The 21,484-nt window shown below is 41.9% G+C and overlaps 1 protein-coding gene across 1 annotated transcript in view; it reads left to right on the top strand.

Annotated features, from left to right (window-relative positions):
• Window positions 1–9,253: 9,253 nt before the first annotated feature.
• Window positions 9,254–21,484, top strand: part of ABCB7 (ATP binding cassette subfamily B member 7) — a 53,333-nt gene continuing 41,102 nt past the window's right edge. Inside the window, exon 1 of the mRNA XM_083485104.1 lies at window positions 9,254–9,454. Within this exon, the coding sequence (XP_083341230.1) occupies window positions 9,296–9,454 (159 nt within the window). The 5' untranslated portion in view covers window positions 9,254–9,295. The remainder of the gene's footprint in view (window positions 9,455–21,484) is intronic.

The following is a 21,484-nucleotide window of genomic DNA, read 5'->3' as shown; positions in this document are numbered from 1 at the left end:
CAAATCAGAAACCAGGACAGCTTCACTAAATCTCTGGTAAATAGGGACACTTGGAGGGCCTGCGCCTCCTACTGGGGAAGCCATGACAGTTAAGAGTGGTGAAATGGCAATATACCTTTGTGGTGTAAATACTGATAATATTCACAAAGGATGACTATCTAAGGCACTAGTCATTAAAATAAATAAATATTAAACTAGAACATACACTTCAACGTGTACACACAAAGTAGAAACTGGGCTTTATTTACAATCCTTGGGGGAAAATTCTTGTTAAGTGTTGGAGGGTGGTAACAGGTAACATTTCTTAATGGATTTGTTATATTTATAAATATCAGGATATTGTCCTTGAGGTCTTACAATATTCTCACATAAAAGTAAGAGTTTACAAAGGATTCCAAATGACTACTAGTCATGATGGTTATATGCTACCTCCGGTATCGGAGGCAGCATGCCTGTTGCTGGGGATCACAAGCAGGAGAATGATGATGTGATATCTCCGTGTGCTACTTGAGGGCTTCCCATAAGCCACAATGGGAAATCAGGCACTAGACAAGACAAGTCTTTTGGTTGATCCAGCAGGCATCATCTTATGCTTATGACCACTGCATAGGGAATGTCTGCACTGATGGCTTAAACTAGGATTAGATAAATATATGGATAAGGCTATCAATAGCTATTGGTCATGATGGCTGTATATTACCTCCATGCTCTGAGGTGGATTGCTTAGAAGGAAGGGAGTGCTGTTGAGTTCATGTCTTCTTGTGGCCTTCCCAGAGGCATCTGGTTGGCCATTCTGGGAAATAATACACTGACTGGATCAGTTAAGTCCTTTGAACCAGCAAGGATTTTATGTTATACTGTGCATTACCAGTCAAGGGCCCAGCTTCACAAGATGTTATTTGTCCATGGAGGTGCTGCTTGTAGTAAACTACCCTTTGGGGCAGGGTGGGGTAAGCAGCCAGGTTGGTAGCATGTTCTGAATTGCAGCTTTGCAGTTCCTCTCTCCAGAATAAGAGAGTAAAGGTTAAGCTCACTTATTTAAACACATAACCAACGTCTTGTGCAATTTGGCCCTGGGAAATATACCACTAAGAAGAGAGCAAACAAAATTATGGCTCTGAAATTCATTCTGACCACTTTAGTACCAGGGCTGTTTTCATAATGTAAAGCCTATGCTGGCTGGAGCATACATTTGACTGTGTTAACAGAATTTACATGGTGTGCAAACGGTGGAAGAGAGGGTCAAAGACACATGAAAGCAGTACAGGCATATCTCAGAGATATTGTGTTCAGTTTGACCACAAGAAAGCAAATATCACAATAAAGTGAGTCACACAATTTGTTTTGGTTTCCTAGTGCATATAAGTGTTGTGCTTATAGTCTATTAAGCCACATCCCCTTGGCCGCAGAGGCAGGAGGGGGGAAACCTGGCTCCAGCCCTAGCCAGCTCCACTCCTTTGGCCAGAAGAGGGGTAGCGGTGGAGGGTGGGCTTTCAAGCAGCTGGGCTGCCTGCAGCGGCACCCACATCCTCATAAGCAGCAATATCTGCAAAGCACAATAAAATGAGATACGCCTGTAATTAGGCTTATAGTCCTATGGATGTTTTCTTGGCAGCAAAAGCCATTGTTTCTTTGTCACTCCACAGGGGGGTGGAATATTGGGAACTTGCTTCAATAGAGCAGACATAAGCAAACTTGGCCCTCCAGATGTTTTGGGACAACTCCTCCCATCATCCCTGACTACTGGTCCTGTTAGCTAGGGATGGTGGGAGTTGTAGTCCCAAAACATCTGGAGGGCCAAGACTGTCTATGCCCACAATATTATGTTGGAAGACTGGGAAAGGTTATGGAAAATTGACTTTAAAATTACAGATTGTTCTGTACTGAAAGAAAACTACATGAAAATGATGTATAGGTGGTACATAACACCAGTACAATTAGGGAAAATGTATAAAACGGGCTCAAACCTATGTTGGAAATGCAAGGAAAAAGAAGGGACTTTTTATCATATGTGGTGGGATTGCAGTAAAGTTAAAATGTTTTGGGAAATGATATATAATGAGTTAAAGAAAATGTTTCATTTAACATTTGTGAAAAAACCTGAAGCTTTTCTGTTAGGGATTGTGGGAAAAGACCTGCCAAAGAAATTAAAAAATATTTTTATGTAAGCAACAACGGCAGCAAGAGTCTTAATAGCACAAGGATGGAAGTCTGAAGAAATCCCGACAAAAGAACTGTGGCAAGAAAAACTGATAGATTATGCGGAATTGGCAAAACTGACATACAAACTATGTGACAAGGATAACTGTGACTTTAAAGATGAATGGGAACCTTTTACAAAATATTTGAAGAAACAACGAAACAAACTGGACTCTTTGGCAGGTTTTGAATAAACATTCACAAAATCTTTATTGGTAATATATAGATAGACAAACTGAGGATTTTTACAATTTTATAACATGCAGATAAAAATATGTGTTGAGAAACCAGAGAAAGGAGCTGAGAGAAGTCGGGGGGTGGGGTGGGAGGGTGGCTTTCTGTCTAGGGGGGAGGGGGGAAATTGGGGGGGGGGACAGTGTGGATGATGTATCTTTGTTAAAATTAATATGTTGAAATTCCTAATAAAAAAGACTGCCTATGCCTGCTATAGAGGTATGAGATTGAGAAGCAACTGGCCTTGCCTCGCCACCTACAACAGTCACACAAGAATTTCTGCCTAGATACCTCCTGGTCTGCCCATTGGGGCTGAATGTGCCCTTTCACTGCCTAGCTTTCCATAATCTTCAGCCATACTACCTCTCTTTCCAAGGCTGGGTTTTACCAGGAGAGGGATATCTCTGCAGCTCTTCACTTCATTGGAGTGACCACTTGCCAAATGTGATCTTCTACAACAACCATTAAAGGTTTTAACAATAACAACCAAATATCCTAGCAGTGTGGAATGCAGAAGTCTTGTGCTCTCTTGACTGGAAGGTTCTCAGATAGATGTTTTCTTGGCTTTTAGGAGGCGAGGTTCCAGGCCTTCACAGTCATTAATGGAGAATTGGTTTTATTATTTTTCTTCTGCTGCTTTTATTGTTGTTTTCACTGCTGTTTTATTCTATTTTTCCACTTTAAAATATTTTATTGCTTTAATTTAATTTTAATTGTTTAGTACTAATTTTATTAGTCAGTTAGGTAGCTTTAGCTGGAAGGAAGAGAAATCTTTAAAAAGTAAATAATTAAACAAAGAAGCAAAGAACAATCTTCTTTTTGTAGAAACTGCAATGGGCCTCCTAGTGACTTTTTCATTTGAAACACTCTTAGCCGATAGGACTAAGTCAGGGGTTGGCAAAAAAATTTAGCCATGGGCTGATCCACTGTCCACCTTGTGGTGGGCCGGAGAAGTGGCATGGTGTGTGTGTGTGTGTGGAGAGCTGGAAGAAGAGGTGAGGGGGGACCAGCCACAGCAGTTACCTTCCCAGGGGCGCAATCCGTAATGCATTTCATCTCAGTGGGCTTGAGCAGTTCTTCAGGCACTGAACAAGTGGCCTTGATACGATTGTGACTTACTTACAAGTAAGCGCATCTTTAGGACTCTTAGTGTCTGTGCATCCAACAGCAGGGCAAGGTGCGGCTACTCACCAAGACGTGGCTTCTCCTGGCAGCACAGGTGGAAGCTGGCGGGGAACGGAAAGCAGACTTCCAGAGGTGGCGAGGCGGGAGGAGCCGGAGCCATCGGTGGCCCTGCCTTGCCTCCTTGCGACAGGAGGAAGAGGCTGAGTGGCGGCGGCTCTGCCATTCAATCACTGCGCCTGGTTTACCTCAGCGCAGCGTGGGGACATCTCTGCCAATCAAACGCCACTGAGGTAAACCAGGTACAGCGTTTGATTGGCAGAGACATCCCCGTGCTGCGCTGAGGTAAACCAGGCGCAGTGATTGAATGGCAGAGCCGCCGCCGCTCGACCTCTTCCGCCACCATTGCTGGGAGTCTCGGCTTTGTGGCGGGTTCCAGCTTCGTGGTGTAGGCCGGATTTACAAACTAGGTGGGGCTGATCTAGCCCGCAGACCTTAGTTTGCCAATCCCTGGACTAAGTGAATGGATATCTTATTTTTGTTATAGTTATTTATATCCCCCTTTACCCCTGACCAGAAATCAAGGTAGCTTATACAAATTAAAACAGCACAGATAAAACACAGAAAGCTAAAAACATATAAGACACAATTTCAAATATTACTTTTTAACTATTGACTAAAAATGTATTTTGTGATAAAGTTATTATTGTTTATTAATATAAACACTCCTTATATGCCAAAATTGCTTGTACAATAATGGATTTGTAAAATGTAGAGTGGTACTTCGGGTTAGAACTTAATTCAAGTGGAGATCAGGAAGTGTTTTCAGAGGTATTTCAAACAACTTTATTCACAGGAGAAGCAGAAAGAAATGGACATTGATCGATTTTTGAAAATAAATGGACTACACAAGATCTCTCAGGAAAAACAGCTAATGTTGAATTACAAAATAACGGATCAGGAGGTGGAAGGGGCCATTCAGAACATGCAATTAGGTAAATCTCCAGGACCAGATGGTTTGACTTCAAGATATTACAGATCTTTGAAAGAATGGTTAATGCAACCATTGAAGGAAGTCTGCAATGAAATATTGGAAGGGAGAAAGGCACCAGTCGTGGAAGGAAGCTTACATTACACTTATACCGAAAACAGAGACTGAAAAGACACAGCTCAAGAACTACCGCCCTATATCGCTGCTTAATGTGGATTACAAAATTTTTGCAGATATTTTGGCTAAAAGATTAAAAAAGGTGTTAGTAGAAGAAATTCATAAAGACCAAGCGGGCTTTCTCCCGGGCAGACATTTGTCTGACAACATGATGAATATAATTAATATTCTAGAAGAACTACAAGTGAATATCAATACTAAGGCAGTCTTGATATTTGTGGATGCAGAGAAAACCTTTGACAACATTTCTTGGAGTTTTATGAAGAAGAATAATCTACGGGGGATGGGGGTAGGTCAAGGTTTTGAAAATGGTATAGGTGCAATTTATTCAGAACAAAAGGCAAAATTAATTGTGAACAATGTAGTGACAGAAGAGTTTAAGATTGAGAAAAGGGACACAACAAGGTTGCCCAATTTCTCCATTGCTCTTTATATCGGTCCTTGAGGTTTTGTTAAATATGATTAGAAAGGACCAAGAGGTTAAAGGTATACAAGTGGGAGCTAAACAGTAAAAACTGAAAGCATTTGCTGATGACTTAGTATTGACTTTACAGGAGCCAGAATCTAGTACTAAAAGGGTACTGGAACTGATTCAAGAATTCAGACAGGTAGCAGGTTTTAAGTTGAATAAGATAAAAACTAAGGTTTTAGAGAAAAACTTAACTGTGAATGAGAGAGAGAAGTTTCAGGAGGAGACAGGACTAACATTGGTTAAGAAAGTGAAATATTTAGGGGTTAACATGACTGCCAAAAATGTGAATTTATTTAAGGATAATTATGAAAAATGCTGGATTGAAGTGAAAAAGGATTTAGAAGTATGGGCAAATTTGAAGTTATCATTGTTAGGCCGAATTGCTGTGATAAAAATGAATGTGTTGCCAAGGATGCTGTTTTTGTTTCAAACATTGCAAATTTTGGATAAGATGGATTGTTTCAAGAAGTGGCAGAAAGATATTTCCAGATTTGTTTGGCAGGGCAAGAAGCCTCGAATAAAATTTAAGATATTAACTGATGCCAAAGAAAGAGGTGGATTTGCCCTGCCAGACCTTAAACTTTATTATGAATCAGCACATAAAGCGTTTAAAAATCATATTGTTAGAAAAGCATTGTTTAATGTTTGGATAAGATATAAGGATTTGTTAGAAAAGAAAACCCCAAGATGGTTGTCACCAATGGAAGCGAAGGCACAGAAAAAACTCAATATGGAGGCCAAATGGCCGAAATATTGGGAAATTCTGGAACAAGATGGAGACAGAATAAAATTGCAGAGCTTTGAAAAATTGAAAAACAAAGTGCGAGATTGGCTCCATTATTACCAAATAATGGAGGCATACAATTTGGACAAAAAAGTTGGTTTCCAGGTGGAAAAATCAAAATTGGAAACAGAATTGTTAGATCAAAAAATCAAGAATTTGTCAAGAATGTATAACTTGCTGTTGAAATGGAACACCCAGGATGAAATGGTGAAATCAGCTATGATTAAATGGGCACAAGATGATGGACATAACATAATGATGGCTGACTGGGGACAGTTATGGACCACAGGTATGAAATTCATGGCATGTAATGCCCTAAGAGAAAATTTAATGAAAATGATTTATAGGTGGTACATGACACCAGTCAAGCTTGAAAAAATTTACCATTTGCCCGACAATAAATGTTGGAAATGTAATGAGACTGAAGGTACATTCTTTCACCTTTGGTGGACATGCCCAAGGATTAAGACATTCTGTGAGATGATTTATAACGAAATGAAAAAGGTATTCAAATATACCTTCCTGAAGAAACCAGAGGCCTTTCTCCTAGGCATGGTCGGCCAATTGGTGCTAAAGAAGGATAGAACTTTTTTTTATGTATGCAACAACAGCAGCAAGAATACTCATCGCGAAGTATTGGAAGACACAAGATTTACCCACCAGGGAAGAATGGCAGATGAAGTTGATGGACTATATGGAACTGGCGGAAATGACTGGCAGAATCCGAGACCAGGGAGAAGAGTCGGTGGAAGAAGACTGGAAAAAGTTTAAAGACTATTTACAGAAATACTGTAAAATTAATGAATGTTAGAAGAATGTTGGAATGAAGTTATATGGCTTTAGTAGAAATGTTATAAGGAATTAAGTATAAATAGATTAATAGAATATTAAAGGAAAAATAAGGTTAGAATGTGTTAAGATAATTATAGGATAGAAAACAGAGGAAGATGGAAAGGAATTGCTGAAACAATTAACAGAAGTGGAATACAAAAAGGGAGGTGTGAGGAGGTCGTGGAAATAAGTGAATGAAAGATAAGATATTGAAATTGTTTGATGTGTTTTAAACTGTTTTTGTTTGGTTATGTTAGTTTAATGTGTCAGTGTTACGTAGTTTTTTGGTATTGTATTGTATTGTATTGTATTTTTTTGTAGTGTTGTGTTTAAATTGCTGGAAAAGTAATAAATATTATTTTCAAAAAAAAAGAAAGAACTTAATTCCTTCTGGAGGTCTGTTCTTAACCTGAAACTGTTCTTAACCTGAAGCACCACTTTAGCTAATGGGGCCTCCTGCTGCCGCCGGAGCACGATTTCTGTTCTCATCCTGAAGCAAAGTTCTTAACCTGAAGCACTATTTCTGGGTTAGCGGAGTCTGTAACCTGAAGCGTATGTAACCTGAAGCGTATGTAACCCAAGGCACCACTGTAGTTTGCTTTGTAAATCATTTGATTAATTTTCAATATTCCAGAAGGTGGCAGTATTCAGGTCAAGCACTGTCAAGTATGATTTTGGTTAGATTGCAGGGTGGTCCAATAAACAGCCCTTGAGGCAATTTTTTTTTTTTTTTTTTGCAGCTCTCAGCTAAATTTGACTGCCTTCCTCTGCAGCCCTGATGCTGCCTTTCCAAAGTCAGGTAAGTGAGGTGCTGGGCTTTGTGAAGGAGCTGTGAGGACCCTGAAAGGGTCCTCAAGTCCTTCAGCCTCCCTCCCAAAGCCTGGTTTGCACTTTCCCAACCTTGGGAAGGAAATAGGAGCGATCTAGGACCCTGGCAAAGCCTTCCACCTCCTTCCCAAAGCCCAGTGTCTTGCCTAGCCAGCTTTGGAAAGGCAGCATGGGGAGAGGTGTGTGTCAAATTTTGGCTATGCTACTCCCATGAAACAAGGCAGTGTGCAGCCCGTGGGTTCTGTGTCAAAGTACTCTTGCAGTCCACTTGGTGGGAAAAGTTGGGCAACCCTGGGGTAAAGTCTGCCTTGTGATACAGAAAGAAATTGTAATTCCTATGGTTCAGTAAATATGCATAATTCTCAGGCTGTACCTGGTTCAAAATTAATCTCAGTAAGAACTGGCTATCTTGAGTTGCCAGCTTCCCCAACGCACCTCCAGCAGGGCTCCTACACCTTTAACAACTGCACAACTGGTGGAAATTCATCAGGAGAAGCTTCCCCCATCACTACTCTTTGTATGCAAGTGTAAGGACAAGAAAATATCTTTACCAACTGAATTTCCTCCAGTCATACAGCCGTTTAGGAACTCAGTAGCCAGGGGGTGCGTTTTTCTAGATACCTGTTGTCCTTCCTTTGCCAGCTCCCCTTTATCCATATTTACTAAGAAATCACTTCTTCGTCTTCTTCTTCACTAAATTTGTATACCACCCTTCATCTGTAGATCTGAGCAGTTCATAACATAAAATTACAATATAAAAAACACAAAATATATAATTAAAATAATAACAAAAACGAACTAGTAAGCTTCCTCCTTCCACAATACATTTAAAAGGGCATTAGATGTTAATCAGCCAAAGGCCTGGTTGAAGAAGAACATTTGCTTCGGGCACCTAAAAGTGTAGAAGGTGCCAGCCAAATCTCCCTGGGGAGAGTGTTCCACAAATGGGAAGCCACTGCAGAAAATGCCCGTTCTCGTATTGCTTCCTGTAGAGGAGGACCATGAAGAAGTCTCAGAGGATGACCTCGGGGTCTGGGTAGGTTCGTATAGAGAAAGGTGGCCCATGAGGTATTGTGGTCCTGAGACATTTAAATAAGCTTACCCCTCCCCAGTGCCTAAGAAACTTATTTTTTGTTACTACTGAGGTTATTGGTTGTTTTTTTAATAGTTACTGATTCCAGCAAGAAACCAGTTTGGTTTCCCTGCTTCACTTTCTTTTATTATTATTTGTTTATTCCATTTATATACTGCCCTTCCTCTTAGCTAGGGATGGTGGGAGTTGTAGTTCAACAACGTCTGGGTTTCCAAGGTGGAGAAAGGCAATTCTAGCCACTTACATTGGGAACCAACTACAGTATTTGGGATCCGTTTTTCTTATTATTATTTGATCTCCGAAGAGCCGGATTAATGAATAAAAGTAAATAAGGGTTGTGCACCCATGGTTCTCCTCTCCACCACCTCTACATCCTACCCTGTGGAGTAGACCAAGCAGATGCGTTACCAGGGGCCCGAGGTGACCCAGCGCGGCTTCTGTCTCCAGCCACGCGTTCCACCCACTTCCGGTGCCTCTCCTTCCCCTCTCTCTCTATCCTCGGCTCCGTTTCCTGTCCTCCGGCGCCCCGCGACTCTTCTTCCCCACCTCTCTGCGCTCGCCAACATGGCGGCGCTGAGGGCTCTGTCGGCGGCGGCACCGGGCATCTCGCCCGGTGCGGCTGCTTCTCCGCGGCATAGACTACTGCTGGCTTCGCTGCTGTGGCGGCCGGCGGCGGGAGCTCACTCGTGGAAGTGGGGGCGTCCGCCCCGGAGGATATCGCAGGTGCGCCAGTGGGGCTGAGGCGGGCGAGCGGGTGGAGAGGTGGGCTCGCTCCGCCGCGGGAGGGTTGAGGGGAGGCTGAGGGGCGGGGAACGTCCTGAGGGGACCAAGGTCGGTTATTCCGCGCGGGTAAGACTTCGGGGAGATTGTAGTCGGAGGGTTACGAGGGTGTCCCAAGCGAGAGTCTCCTAAATGCGAAGCTGTGTTTCCCAGCCCTGATGTCTCCAAAAGAGGATTAGGTCATTCATGGAGGGTGATAAGGATCAATGCTTTCTTTCCACAATGGTTATGTCCTTCCTGCACGGCCAGAGGCAGCAATACTTCTGAATACCAGTTGTTAGAAACCTCAGGCGAGGCGAGCCCTGCTTGCGGGTTTCCCCATAATAAGCACCTGCTTAGCTTCTGCGAGAACAGGACTAGGTGGGCTGTTGGCCTGATCCAGCAGGCTCCGCTTACGATCTTATGTAAAACCTAGTTCCTAATGTTTCTTATCACACTTGTTTGTGATCAAGGGACAGCAACGAAACTTTCCTCCTCCTCTTTCCTGGAGTGAATTCCAAGTTGTAAGCTCCTCTAGGTAGAGCTCTGGTGCTTTGCAAACTCATAGTGCTCTTTCGTAATGATAATAGTTGCTGCCGGGACCGTCCTGGGCCTATGAAGATAAGGGCAGCTATGGATTCTCAAAAGCTGGGCTCGGTGGTAATGTCCCTTTTACTTTTTCCCACATGGTGGAATGTCTGCTGCCTGTGTGGAAATCAAAAGCTGCTGGTGTGAGAGAAAACTTTGCCCTCTGGTCTCTTAGATGGCCCAGACCCACACATGGGCTATATGGGGAGAGGTGCAGTTGTGTATCTGCAGATGTAATAGCAATGTATTGTACAAAAAAATGAAATAAATAAAATAACACGGCTCTTTGGGGGCAGACAATCCAGCCATTTGCCATGTCAGCAGACAAAAAAAAAAAAAAAGCCTTATTGAGGATCTTATTGCAAATGTAAAATGTTGGTACTAGTATATAATGCCTAGTGCTTTTTTCTAGAAAAATAGGTGCTGTATCTCACCATGAAGTTGTTACAGTTAATGTCACACTTTTTAACCAAAAAAAGAGAGAGGTGCTGGTGCTTACCCTGAAGTTACTGCAGTAAGTGCCACACTTTTTTTTTTAAATAAAAAAAGAGGTGCTGGTACTGCATATCCTTGAGTACTCCCTGAAAAAAGCACTGAAGATGCCCTAAATAGTGATAATCATATTAACATTTTTATGTTGCCCTTCTTCCCAAAGGAGCCCAGGGCGGCAAACACAAACAAGCAATTAAAACATGTTAAAATAATTCTAATACAGTGGTACCTCGGGTTACAGACGCTTCAGGTTACTGACTCCGCTAACCCGTAGTACCTCGGGTTAAGAACTTTGCTTCAGGATGAGAACAGAAATTGGGCGGTGGCAAGAGGCGTGGCGGCAGTGGGAGGCCCCTTTAGCTAAAGTGGTGCTTCAGGTTAAGAACAGTTTCAGGTTAAGAACGGACCTCCAGAACGAATTAAGTTCTTAACCCGAGGTACCACTGTACAGACCTAGACCTGGGAACATTTACTTGAAGGGACACTTTTCCCCATGTGTTTCAAACTGCATTTTACAATGAGAGGAATATACCTTTCTTGTAATACCACTGCTATGGATGTCTAGGAGGCTGCATATGTGAGAGGGGTTTCTCTGTGGTGGACATTTGTCCAGACTTTTGGGAGGTGATGGGTACACGTAGGCTCTGTGATTTTATAATGAATAGGGTTTCATCTGATTTTATATTGTTAGCTCCCCTGGGCACCTTTTAGGGAGGAGATTTGGGCTATAAATTTAATAAATGCACTCTACATAACCCTGGGTATCTATTCACATAAATTTTAATTATTAAGTGTAGAAGGAGGTTTCCCCTTTAATAGAAACTAACAGGAGACCAATGAAGAAAGAGAAATGTATCAAATAATCCTGTCCATCAAAATTAAAAATGTATCACCTTTTACTTGTTTTTCACTTGACATTTACTTTTATCTACTGTGATATTAGGGAAGCGAGTGACACTGTGGGTTAAACCACAGAGCCTAGGACTTGCCGATCAGAAGGTCGGCGGTTCGAATCCCCGCGACGGGGTGAGCTCCCGTTGCTCGGTCCCTGCTCCTGCCAACCTAGCAGTTCGAAAGCACGTCAAAGTGCAAGTAGATAAATAGGTACTGCTCCAGCAGAAAGGTAAACACCGTTTCCGTGCGTTGGTCTGGTTCACCAGAAGCGGCTTAGTCATGCTGGCCACATGACCCAGAAGCTGTACGCTGGCTTCCTCGGCCAATAAAGCGAGATGAGTGCTGCAACCCCAGAGTCGGCCACGACTGGACCTAATGGTCAGGGGTCCCTTTACCTTTACTGTGATATTGTTTATTTTAAGAAATAGAGCACAAGAACAAAAGTACATATAAGGGTCATTCCACGCCAAATCACCTGATTTTAATACTCAACCATGCTCTCACGACTCAGATTTTCTTCCATTTTTTTTTATTTGTGTAGATACTTAGGAGATGACCTCAAATAATTTTTTTTGTGATTTTTTTGGTCCAAAATTGGGCGCAGGAGAATTTTTTTAACATTTCAATTTTTGCTTGATTTAGGCTAATGCAATTTCTGTTTAGGAAAAAAACCTCCTGTTCCGCTTATTTTTCAACCAATTGGGCTTATTTGGGTATCAAAATAAAGCTAATTTTTGTCTCTTTCAAAATAGGGTATAAAAATGGTATTAAGTGCAACAGAAAAGGGTCACTGACTATTCATAGTGAATTTTAGTCATTTTATACCTCGGTAGGTTCAATAAGCCATAGCGTGCAAACCACAACTAACACATGTATCATGCCTTTTTTTATAGAATGGGCTAACCATGTACTTTTTATGTTTTATAAATAAGTGTGGTTTTGTGGTTATAAAATAAACTGATTTTGAAGTAATTCTTTTTACAAATAGATATATGTATATATATGTGTGTGTGTACAGGTTTAAGGTCTCTTTGAGCCTGAAATAACTCACACATTCGTGAGAATACTTAATATTGCACTCTCTTGTGTTACACTGTCATCTGATGTTATTTTTACATTATTTCACTGTTAGCTTACCTTTGTAGTGAAAGGTTACATCATACTTTTTTCCAATTTCTGCACTTGTTTGTCTATGACATAGATCCGTCTATGACATAGATCCTTCCTAGTTGATGATGAAGGAAATGGAACTTCTCTGATTATAGTTTCATAGGGCACCCAGCAGCAGTCATTCTTAGTTGGCCAAAAATAGGTTGGTAAAGAACCAGGTGGATGCATGAACTGAACTTTAGCATGAGTGTAACGTAATGCAATATATTTTATGAAGAAAGCAATGCAGTATCTTTTGTGAAGGATTATTTATTACAACAGCAGTTATAAAGAAGAAACGTGAGACACATAGAAAAAAATGAGATATACAAAAATTCTCACCATGTCAGTTAATACTTAGTTGGGTAACCTTTGGCCTTCCCATGGAGTGAACCAAGTTTTTTAGTTCTACAGCTGTAATAATGTGAAACCAAGCTTGAATTATTGCCTCTATTAATTGGGTTTTATTGCTGGGTTGCTTCCAACCATCAAGTTTCTTTAGTTGGCTCCATAGATTTTTTATTGGGTTCAGGTATGGGCTATGTATTTTGGGGTATTTTCATTCCCATTAATGACTCAAATTCTGCCCACACCTTTTGCTGTCATACAACCCCAGATCATAACACTAACTGGGTGTTTCACAGTATGTGTAATGCAAGTAGGATGTAAATCTTCTCCAATTCTCCTCCTCACATATTTCATGCCATCACTACCAAGCAAGGAGATTTTGGTCTCATCACTCCAGATAACACTGTCCCATTGTTCCACTGTTCAGTTAACATGCGTTTTAGCCCAGTTTAATCTATTCAACCTTTGTTTGAGAGATAACAATTGCTTTTTCCTTGGAATTCTAGCATTTAGATCATATTCCTCACTCTGTGCCGAACAATCCTTGCACTCAACTTAACATTACATTGCGCCATTTCATCTTGTATACACCCAGATGATTTTCTTCTGTCATGTAGGCACAGTCTCTCAATTCTTCTATATTCACTTGCTGTTGTGCACCTTTTCCTGCCTTTACCAGTCTGATTTTATAGTGACTGAATCTCCTTATACCTCTTCAGAAATTTAGAAATGCCACCTTTGGTTAAGTTTCCACCAATTTTTCTTCTACTTTCTTAATAAATGTAGCCTTGTTCACTTAGTAGTACTGTTTTACATAGTACTTTCTGGGTGACCAGTCAATTCTTTGCACCATTCCTTTAATTTTATTATGTTTTACAAGCTCAATAAATGAAAGAACAAAAAACCCCAACCAACTTAATAACAATCACAAAACACACTGACAAATGTCCTTATTTATGTTGTAATATATAATCCTTCATAAAAGTTATTGCACTACATTCTTCATTAAATTATCTTTCCATTGATATATAATTTTATGGTACTACTCCCAAAAAAGTGGTGTTATGAACCATTATTGCCAAAACAAGATGACACCTGATTGGCTCTCTATAAACACTCCTTTTTCTGGTTATTTGGCTATAGCTTTTGGTAGAATACAGATAGTGGAACAAACTTCATTGCATTACATTCTTCATTAAATTATCTTTCTGTTGATATATAATTTTATGGTATTACTCGAAAAGAAAGTGGTGTTAGGAGCCACCAGACTTTGAAAATACACTTTCTCCAAAAGGTTTCTACAATTTTGGCCACTAGTGTAGAATGCTGCCGCCAGAGTTTTGACTGGTATAGCTAAGAGAGATCGTATTGTTACAAAGGTTGCGTATCACCCCCAATCTCTGCCAAGTTGTAGCAAGATTCCAGAGGGTTCCTGGTGCTCACCCAGTGTTGTGTTTCTCTTGGGAGACTGAGGCCCAGTGGAGACTACTGTCCTTAAAAAATGTGGTTTATTTTACCCTTACAGTGGTGCCTTGCAAGACGAAATTAATTCGTTCCGCGAGTTTTGTCGTCTTGCGATTTTTTTCGTATTGCGAAGCACGGTGTCGGGAAAGTTTTGGAAAAGCTTCAAAAATCACCAAAGTCTTTAAAAACCTCAAAAAAGGCTACCACACAGCGTGCTATGAGTTGCTCCTCGAAGTCAAGTCGTAACTGTATTAACGGTGTTAAGAAAAAGGAAACAAACTTGCAAGACGTTTCCGTCTTGCGAAGCAAGCCCATAGGGAAATTCGTCTTGCGAAGCAGCTCAAAAAACAAAAAACACTTTCGTCTTGCGAGTTTTTTGTCTTGTGAGGCATTCGTCTTGCGAGGTACCACTGTATTTACACCTAAAGCCTTCAGTGGAGGGGGCACAGAACATTATCCCCCAATAGTATCCCTGATGGCATCCTTCAATAGCTTCAAGTGAGCTTGGGTCCAAAGCAACAGCCAGTCATGGCCCCCAGTCTCTCAGTGCAGCCTCCTCCTGTCAGCATTGCATGGAGTCCCCCCCCTCTTGTTTCCAGAACACCTTGCCAAAAAATACCTCCCCTTCCATCTGTTTGTTCCCGCCTTCTCCAGACCTCTGTTTCTTTAAGAAGGACACATTTTTCCTTTGCTTCCTGTAACATCCCCCTCCTAGCTCTGCTATTTCTTCTGCTAACTAACACACAGCTGGGGGAAGGACAGCACCTGCATGGTCAATTGTTCTTTAATGGCCCACCACTTAGTTTTCCTTGTGTTCTTAATGATATCACTACCAGTGGTCTCCTGAACAGTAGAACTGATTCAGCTTGAATTTTAAATCTAACATCTTGCATCTTCCCTTCATTCTCCAAAAATCAGCTAAATTCTACCACATTATTTATTTCTGACATTCACTAACCAGCAGTTATGGATGCCCTTGCACCCCCAAACTCTTTTAACCCAGATCTGTAACAATATTATACCAATTGTCAAATACCTGCATTAGCTGCTTATTCACTTTCAAGCCCAATTCAAGAGGCTTGAGTATATCCTTAAAGCCTTAAGCAGCTTGGTACCGGAACACCTGAAGGAGTATCTATCAGTCTGCTCAAACTTTAAGACCAGCGGACAGATCTCTTTTTCACATTCCTCTGTTGGGGAGGCAGAGCTTTCTCTGTGCCACCACCCTGTTTGTGGAATTCCCCCTCCTTACAGATATGTCAGGTGCCAGTACTGTTGTCATTTCAGTGTCATGTGAAGATAGACATGTTTGCACAGGCTTTTAGATTTTTAATAGGTGAGCATTTTATCCATTAACAAATTCTACATCCCAGAATTCCTGGGAAGTCACAAATGTTTAAAGTGGAGTCATAGTTATTTAAATATGTGATGTGAATGTGGTCCTAGTCTAGTCATTTCACAGGGTTGCCATTAGGACAGAATGAGTGAGGGTGGGTGGGCTTGGGGAATCATATACACTATCCTAAGTTCTTTGGAGGGAAGGTGAGTTAAAATATATGGATCCTGTCACTAGCATACTCTGCACTTGTGGGTTGATTCAAACAAGTAGATGAGTATTTCAGTCTTGAAAAGAAACTTGAAACAGTTACTACCCCACAAATACTTCATATACCAACATTTACCAATCATTGGTAAAATCAACATTCCAATTTACTAAAGGTTCACTCTCAGGCTCTGTAAGTGACTGTTTCAATAACTGGAACAACTAATTACACCTTTAGCATTCTTGGCACATTCTGTACTCTGAAATGCTTTCCAGAAAGTAAATTATTTGCTCTGGCTGTTTGCAAACTAGTCAGCGTACAATATCCTCTCCAGTTTATCTGCTTTGTGGTGCTGCTTGATAGTTTCAACCCTTGTCTATCTGTTTTATTGACATTTGTTCAGTGATTCTATCCTCCCCTATCCCCAATTACGAATATTTATTTAGAATAGATTAGTATAAGTTTATAAGTCAAAATTCATAGTTGCAGTTGAATAACTATTTAGGCTTTTAAGAATATTTGTTACATCAAATTATACTCATGGTTTAATTAATGATGTTTAATGAATTACTTTGCTTAGGGGGGGAAACAGAACGAAAGGAAGTACTACTTCACCTAGCATCACATAAGTAACCCACAGGCTATATCAGTGGATGTTCACTGCCTCCAGTATCAGCCTTTGAATACCCATTGATGGAAATCAAAAGTGGGGAGGGTGCTGTTGTGCACATGCCCTGCTTGCATTCTTAGCATAGGCATCTGGCTGGCAACTGTGAAAACAAATGTTGTACTGGATGAACCTTTGGTCAGATCCAGCAGGGCTCCAAATACGTCCCCAAATGTATATTTGGGTAAAAAGTGAGTCCCAGCTCTGAAAACAATGAAGCTGTTGAGTTAGATCAGTGGCTGTTTCCAAATTTTGGAACTCATTCCCAAGAGAAGTTAGACCTTGCACTTCTGCCGGCATGTGAAGACTTTCTTGTTCCAACAGACTTTTGGAACGGCTTTAAATTAAAGAACTGGTGCCTGTTTTTATTGTAATTATTTGTATGGTTTTTGTTTTTATCTATAAGCTGCCTTAGGAAAAAGGCAGTGTAGTAGTAGTAGTAGTAGTAGTAGTAGGAATAGTAATAATAGGCTGTTTGAGGGGAAAACGCTGAAGGAAAGTCTTGAGTTCATAGTCCTGTGTGGAGCTGTCCAAATGCTGAGGGTAGGTTCCTTAATAGAGATATAGCATTATTAAACAGATCATCTTACAGTGGTGCCCCGCAAGACGAATGCCTCACAAGACGGAAAACCCGCTAGATGAAAAGGTTTTCCGTTTTGGAGGTGCTTCGCAAAACGAATTTCCTATGGGCTTGCTTCGCAAGACGAAAATGTCTTGCGAGTTCCTGCAGGTCCCCCCCCCATTTTCCCAAGCCGCTAAGCCGCTTATCAGCTGATCCACTAAGCCGCTTATCAGCTGATCCGCTAAGCCGCTAAACCGCTTATCAGCTGATCCGCTAAGCCCACTAAGCCGCTAATAGCGCTAAGCCGCTAATGGGCTTGCTTCGCAAGACGAAAAAACCGCAAGACGAAGAGACTCGCGGAACGGATTCTTTTCGTCTTGCGAGGCACCACTGTATTTTCCCTTTTTACATTTGTCAGGGTATTAAATAATGATGCCAACTTGGCCACATAGTATTATTTCTTGTAGCCTTTCTAGTTTTATGATCATTTATATTTGCTCTCTGCTACCTCACCACTGGTTAATCTTTATCCAAATAAAAAAATGATGAACTTTTAGAATATGTTCAAGTAAACTAACATAGTTTTTAGCTAATTAACTTATTTTAAATAGGACAGTTGAAACAATAGGCACTGAACTAAGATAAATAGGTGTGCCTATTTTTCTCTCCAAAGTAGCTATAATACTTGAAATATTGAAAGATTATATGAATATAAGAATATGTCCTTAAATCTGTTTTGGCCAAAGTGTGCAGAAAAACAAATTAATCTACCATATTTTTCGCTCTATAAGACACACTTTTTCCCCTCCAAAAATGAAGGGGAAATGTGTGTGCATCCTATGGAGCGAATGGAGAGTGAGAGGGGTCGGTGAGCACCGACCCCTCTCGCTTTCCAGGCTTCAGGGATAGCCGCCTGAAGCCTTTGGAGCGCAGTGGGAACTTGGGCTGCGCTCCAAAGGCTTCGGGTTCCTTTTGCTGAAGCCGGGAGAGCTGCGTCTTGAAGCACGACTGGCGGGGTCTGCGCAGCTTGCCCCGAGGCAGCTTGGCCATCTGGGTGGGCTGAGGGAACTCCTTGGCTATGCAGACGAAGTGTGGCATCACCGCCTGGTAGCTCGAGCAGATGCCCATCAGCTCCGTAGGGTTGGCGGTGGCGGCAGCCATCAAGCGGGGAAAAGAGAAAAGCAGCAAAAAAGGGAACGTCAAGAAAGAGCGCGCGCGCGCCAGAAAACCAGCACCCCGAAGAGCTCCTTGTGCTTGGGTCTCGCTTTGTGCTGCTGCTTATTCTTCGCTGCCTTGAGGCGTTTATCTCTAATGCGAGGGAGACCCGGGCGAAAAAGGCGGGAAAGCCACCGGAGGTGGGGCGAGAGGGTGGCTTCTGCCGCTTCGCAGCCGAAAAAGCGAGCTGGGGAGGAGGGTAAATCCTGCTGGTGGCGGCGACTGGCAGAAAGATGCACGCGCTCCGCTGGTGTCCCCATGCCACGCTCTCTCTCTCGCCTGCCCACACAGGAGCATGCTCAGATGACAAGCAATGCCATTTAAAGGCGGTGAGGCCGCTTCCCTTCCACCTGCCGACGACGTAGACGCACGCTCCCACCGCCCCTCTCCATCGCCGCCATGGGGGGATTGCTCTTCCAAGGAACGGCGGAAAGCCCCGCCAGCACCCACCGCAGAAACGGCTGGGAGAGGGAGCGAGGGAACCTGAAAGGCGAGGCGGAGGTGGGGGGTGAGACGAGGGACACGGCAAAACACGTTGCCCCTGCCTGCTGGGGGAGGGGGGTTCCTGGAGAAGAAGCGGCCCCTTTTTTGCAGGGGGAGGCAGCGAAGGCAGCCGGGAAAGCAGATGCGGAATAGCCGCAATGGGATCTCCCAACTTTCTTTTTTTAAAACTTTGAAGCAGCCACAGGGGAAGCATAGAATCATAGATGTCCGACTTCGATCATAGAATTGTAGAGTTGGAAGGGGTCCCAAGGGTCGTCTAGTCCAACCCACTCAATGCTAGGGGATTTTATTAGCAGCTTTTACGGGGGGTGGGGTTTAAGCACGTGAGTGTGGATTTAAATCCCGCTCCCCACATGGTCTGTTTCCTTCCTCTTTGCAGCCCCAAATTCTGGCTGCTGCACTGGGGATGATTTTCACACACAAACATGACTTAAGACAGCAAAAAGATCAGTGCAGACATACATTGTGTCGCTTGCAAAGCAGCGCTTGGTTTTGTCAACCCGATTTGGAAGGAAGATGTCTGGTTGGTCTGGGGCTCCGTCGCTTCAGCCCCCCTAACCCTAGCCTTGTCTTGCAAAACGGATCCCCACATCTATTTTCTTGATTTCCCCCCCCCTAAAAACTAGGTGCTCCCTATGGTCCGGTGCGCCCTATGGAGCAAAAATGCGGTGAATACAATTTTCATCATCTGTGTGTTTACTGTCATATTAAATACTGCCACGTTCAAGGAATTGAAAGTAGATCAGAGGCATAGCAGGAGCATATATATTATGCAGTCTGTCCTTCATATTTTCCAGGGACGTTTCCACAAAAAGTAATAGCATGGTCAAACAGTGTACACTTTGGGATCACTTTGGCAGAACTTCGTTGGCAAGCTTATAATAAATAAATAAATTCGGGCACAACAGGCACACACAATACAGTGTCTGAGACCTTTGGAGTATAGGTCCCACATTAGTAGATCATATACATTAGAACAACTTCATTTACATTTAGTGCTTGTGTAGAAGGATTCTTCAGTGCTTTTGACAAGTGTGGGGAAAAATATGTAGTAAGTTATTCTCATATATTCAACCAATAAACAATTAAATACAAATTTAAGTGCTTTCCAGCCCTGTTTAACTTTCATTTTGCAGACATTCATGCTTAAAATACAGTGGTACCTCGGTTTTCGAGCATCTCCATTGACAAACATTTCAGTTTTCGGACACCATAAACCCAGAAATAAATGCTTCCGTTTCTGAACGTGCCTCGGAAGTTGAACATGAAACACGGCTTCCATACTGAGTTTTCCGTTTTGAGGGTTCCATTTTGAGTTTTTGGTTTTCAAATGTTTCAGAACTCAGAACTCTGGAACAGATAATGTTGGAAAATTGAGGTACCACTGTATTTAAAATGTTTTGTCTGGTTTGTCTTCAGTTTGTATGCTCTTTGAGGATAATAGATTAGGGAGCAAGGTAGCCTGGGTTTGTCAAAATAATACTGTCTTTAAGCAATGTAAATATCTCTTACAATAGAGTTATGAGCCACAGTAAAAGAAATAAAGAAAGGACACATTACACACCATAGCTTTTCTGCTAGAACATATTTGACACAGTTGCATCATCTGAAAAATGTGAACTGGACCAGGGTTCTGAAATGCAGACAGCAGCATGGTTAACAACATGTCATCTTATGTGGAATATGATATATATGAAAAATGATTGTTCTGTGATCATGCCCGCAGTCATAGGTTAAGGTCAGTTTGAGAATCCCTGGGTTATATGAGGTTAATATGACAACTGGCTACCATCCCCTGACCCTAAACCCATTACACTTTAGAAACTACCACAAGGATTGATGGGACTTGCCAGGAAATGTGTGTAAAATAAGCATGTAAGAGGGGTATTTACTGGTCAAGGATAATGAACAACGGCCCTACAGTGAGGTAACAAGGACATCTGCTAACAATGTAATCCATGCTGTTCAGCAGAAAATCCATATATTTGTTGATAACCCAAATTTTGAGCACAAACACCCAAGAAACAAAGAAAATTCAGAGGGAGTGGAAATTCAGTGTGTTTGATTGGAAAACCCCCAGATATAATTAAAAGAACAAAAGCAAAGTTCTTATGACTATTATACATTTTTATATTGTTATTTCCAGTAATGCAAAGGGGATGGCGCTTGTTTGTTTTTTCCTCTTGGGTGTTTTTCTACCCTTCATCAGGGAGAGATCAATATAGTTGGTTTTTCTTAGGGTCTTACCTGCTAGCCTTTTTAAAGAACTGACGAGGAACTACCTTGAGACAAGTCCTCTATGTCCTTGTTCACATACCACATTAACCAGAGCATGAAAGAGCAGCATGCTGCTACTGGGGGACAAGCTGTTGTCTGACTGGTCAAGTAGAAGTCAAGGTTTGCTCTTGGCTTACTATTTATGGTTTGTTTGGAGAACACAAATCATTAGCCTGGGTTTGGACTACATGACAAGCCAGACCATGGTTTTTTCCCTAGCAGCAGTAGTGGGGAAGGAGTGAAGCATCTGTCAGCACACAAGAAGGTAAGTGTTTGCTGGATCAAAGCAA

This window comes from Podarcis liolepis (assembly GCF_965112155.1).
Source record: "Podarcis liolepis genome assembly, chromosome: Z".
Lineage (NCBI taxonomy): Eukaryota > Metazoa > Chordata > Lepidosauria > Squamata > Lacertidae > Podarcis > Podarcis liolepis.
Note: the sequence above shows the minus strand (reverse complement) of the source record. Positions and strands in the feature narration are given on the sequence as shown.